The sequence below is a fragment of the Ammodytes marinus genome (assembly GCF_949987685.1).
Source record: "Ammodytes marinus genome assembly, chromosome: 14".
NCBI lineage: Eukaryota > Metazoa > Chordata > Actinopteri > Uranoscopiformes > Ammodytidae > Ammodytes > Ammodytes marinus.
Window position 1 is genome coordinate 167501 of NC_137218.1, and position 2500 is coordinate 170000.

At 44.5% G+C, this 2500-nt stretch overlaps 1 protein-coding gene across 1 annotated transcript in view; it reads left to right on the forward strand.

Moving 5' to 3' along the window:
- Positions 1-2500, forward strand: part of oatx (organic anion transporter X) — a gene marked incomplete at both ends in the record, with an annotated part of 28869 nt that overhangs the window by 18889 nt on the left and 7480 nt on the right. Inside the window, one exon of the mRNA XM_080041618.1 lies at positions 1865-2024. Within this exon, the coding sequence (XP_079897744.1) occupies positions 1865-2024 (160 nt within the window). The remainder of the gene's footprint in view (positions 1-1864; positions 2025-2500) is intronic.

Below are 2500 nucleotides of genomic sequence, written 5' to 3' on the forward strand. Positions count from 1 at the left end.
AATAGACAGATTTGTGAAGGGGGTTTGGCGCTGAGTGTTACATTAGCGATCCTGCAGCCAGGTGGTGTGTGTCGTGGGCAAGTGATGGAGAGAGAGAGCGGCGGGTGTGTGAGAGAAACTTCGCTCCTGCAATAAAGGCTCCTCAAGTGTCAACAACGGCCCCCGGCTATTATTACCCGACCAGAGAACACACGGAAGGGGGTTCACCCTGACGGCGAACAGCCATCGGCCCTGGAGGGAACCATCTCCCCTGAGCCGAACAGGAGGTGGAATAAGAGATTAACGGCGATATTTTTTTTATCGCCGATAAGAGTTTTGCGTTAACGCAGCACGTTAACGCCGATAACGGCCCACCACTAATTAATAATAATATTTTGTATTTAATTTGCGCGACCGCGAGTAACAGTTCCTTTCCCGTGTTGATTGTAACACTATGCATGTCATACTCTATATAACTCTATAACTACTACTACTATATAACTCTATACTCTATATACTCTATAACTATTTACTGTGTTAATGCTCCTTAGTTTATGTGAATCACTTGTAGAAATAAATACGCACTAATTAAACAATGGTCGCAAATAGAAAACGCACCAAAACGCAAAAAGTGCATACTAACAAGTGCATATTTAAAAGTGCAAATTAACAAGTACATACTTAAAGGTGCATACTGAAATGGGCATACTTAAAGGTGCATACTGAAATGGGCATACTTAAAGGTGCATACTAACAAGTGCATTGTTACGACCCGGCTCGGGGAAGCAACATAAAGTACACAAAAGCAAGTTAAAGGTGTAAGAAAACTGAGTTTATTCTAACACAGGTTTAACCAAAGGGTGAATGGGAGCCATGCTGCTAGCCCTGGCTGGAGAGAGTGAATCAATTAAGCCTCCAGCTTAAATAGGCAGCGCAGGTGGCAGTTAACGAGGTAAGGGAGGGGCTTCAGGAGCTCTGAAAAGAGAGAGCAGAACTACACATAACATGCATACCTAAAAGTGCATACTTAAAATGACATACTTAAGAGTGCATACGAAAAAGTGCCAAAAGTAGCAACAAAACAATCACTTTCAAAAAATGTTTAATCAACAAGCTGTTTGTTTTGCCAAACGGTTCCTTTAGGACTGAAATGGAATGTGAGGTGACTCGTTTCCAGGTTTGAATAATTCCTCGTTGAAAAGACCATTCAAGCAGCAAGTCTTTCCTCATGTTTTATACTGTAGGGGAGCGGCAGCTGGCTTCTAGTGTGGGCTGAATGGACGTCAACAAAGCCTTAAATCAACAATGAGGAAATGCCAGTATTCTGAAGGCTGTCCCCTCAATGCTAATGCTAACCTGGTTGGATAAGGATTCAGAATCGGATACGAAGATGAAATCTATCTGACGCATAGTTTCTGTGGTTCATATGGGCTGTGGCAATGTAGGTGTAGTGTAATAATATGATACCCCTCCCCAGGTGTTCATATGGGCTGTGGCAATGTAGGTGTAGTGTAATAATATGATACCCCTCCCCAGGTGTTCATATGGGCTGTGGCAATGTAGGTGTTGTGTAATAATATGATACCCCTCCCCAGGTGTTCATATGGGCTGTGGCAATGTAGGTGTTGTGTAATAATATGATACCCCTCCCCAGGTGTTCATATGGGCTGTATACTTCTGAAAGATTATATCTCGCAGCAACATATCGAAAAAAAAAGAACTATGAACTAGTTCATTTTAAAATGTGTGAAATAACACTTTCCCAACACACACACACACACACACACACACACACACACACACACACACACACACACACACACACACACACACACACACACACACACACACACACACCTTAACCCCCTCTCCTCTCTGTCTATAGTACAGTATCTATATCATGCAGCTGATCTTTGGAGCGGTGGATGTTCCTGCTAAGCTGTTAGCGCTGGTGATGCTAACCTACCTGGGCCGGCGCGTCAGCCAGGCTGTCTGTCTGTTCACATCTGCTGTCATCATATTCGCTAATATACTAGTACCAGCAGGTAACACACACACACACACACACACACACACACACACACACACACACACACACACACACACACACACACACACACACACACACACACACACACACACACACACACACACACACACACACACACACACACACACACACACACACACACACACACACACACACACACACTGATCGGGGTGACTGTGGCTCAGTTGGTAGAGCGGGTTGGCCGATGATCAAAGGGTTGGAGGTTCGATCCCCGCCCTGCCACCTGTGTCATAGTTGTTGTGTCCTTCGGCAAGACACTTCACCCACCTTGCCTCGTGTGAATGTCGATAGTTAGCTGCTGCTATCGGTGTATGAATGTGTGTGTGAATGGTAACGTGGGAATGGGAACAGGTCTCCCTTGCAAAAGAGTCTCCGGTCTCAATGGGATTTACCTGTATAAATAAAGGTTAAAAAAAACCACACTAATGGCGCTTTTCCACCGCATGGTAT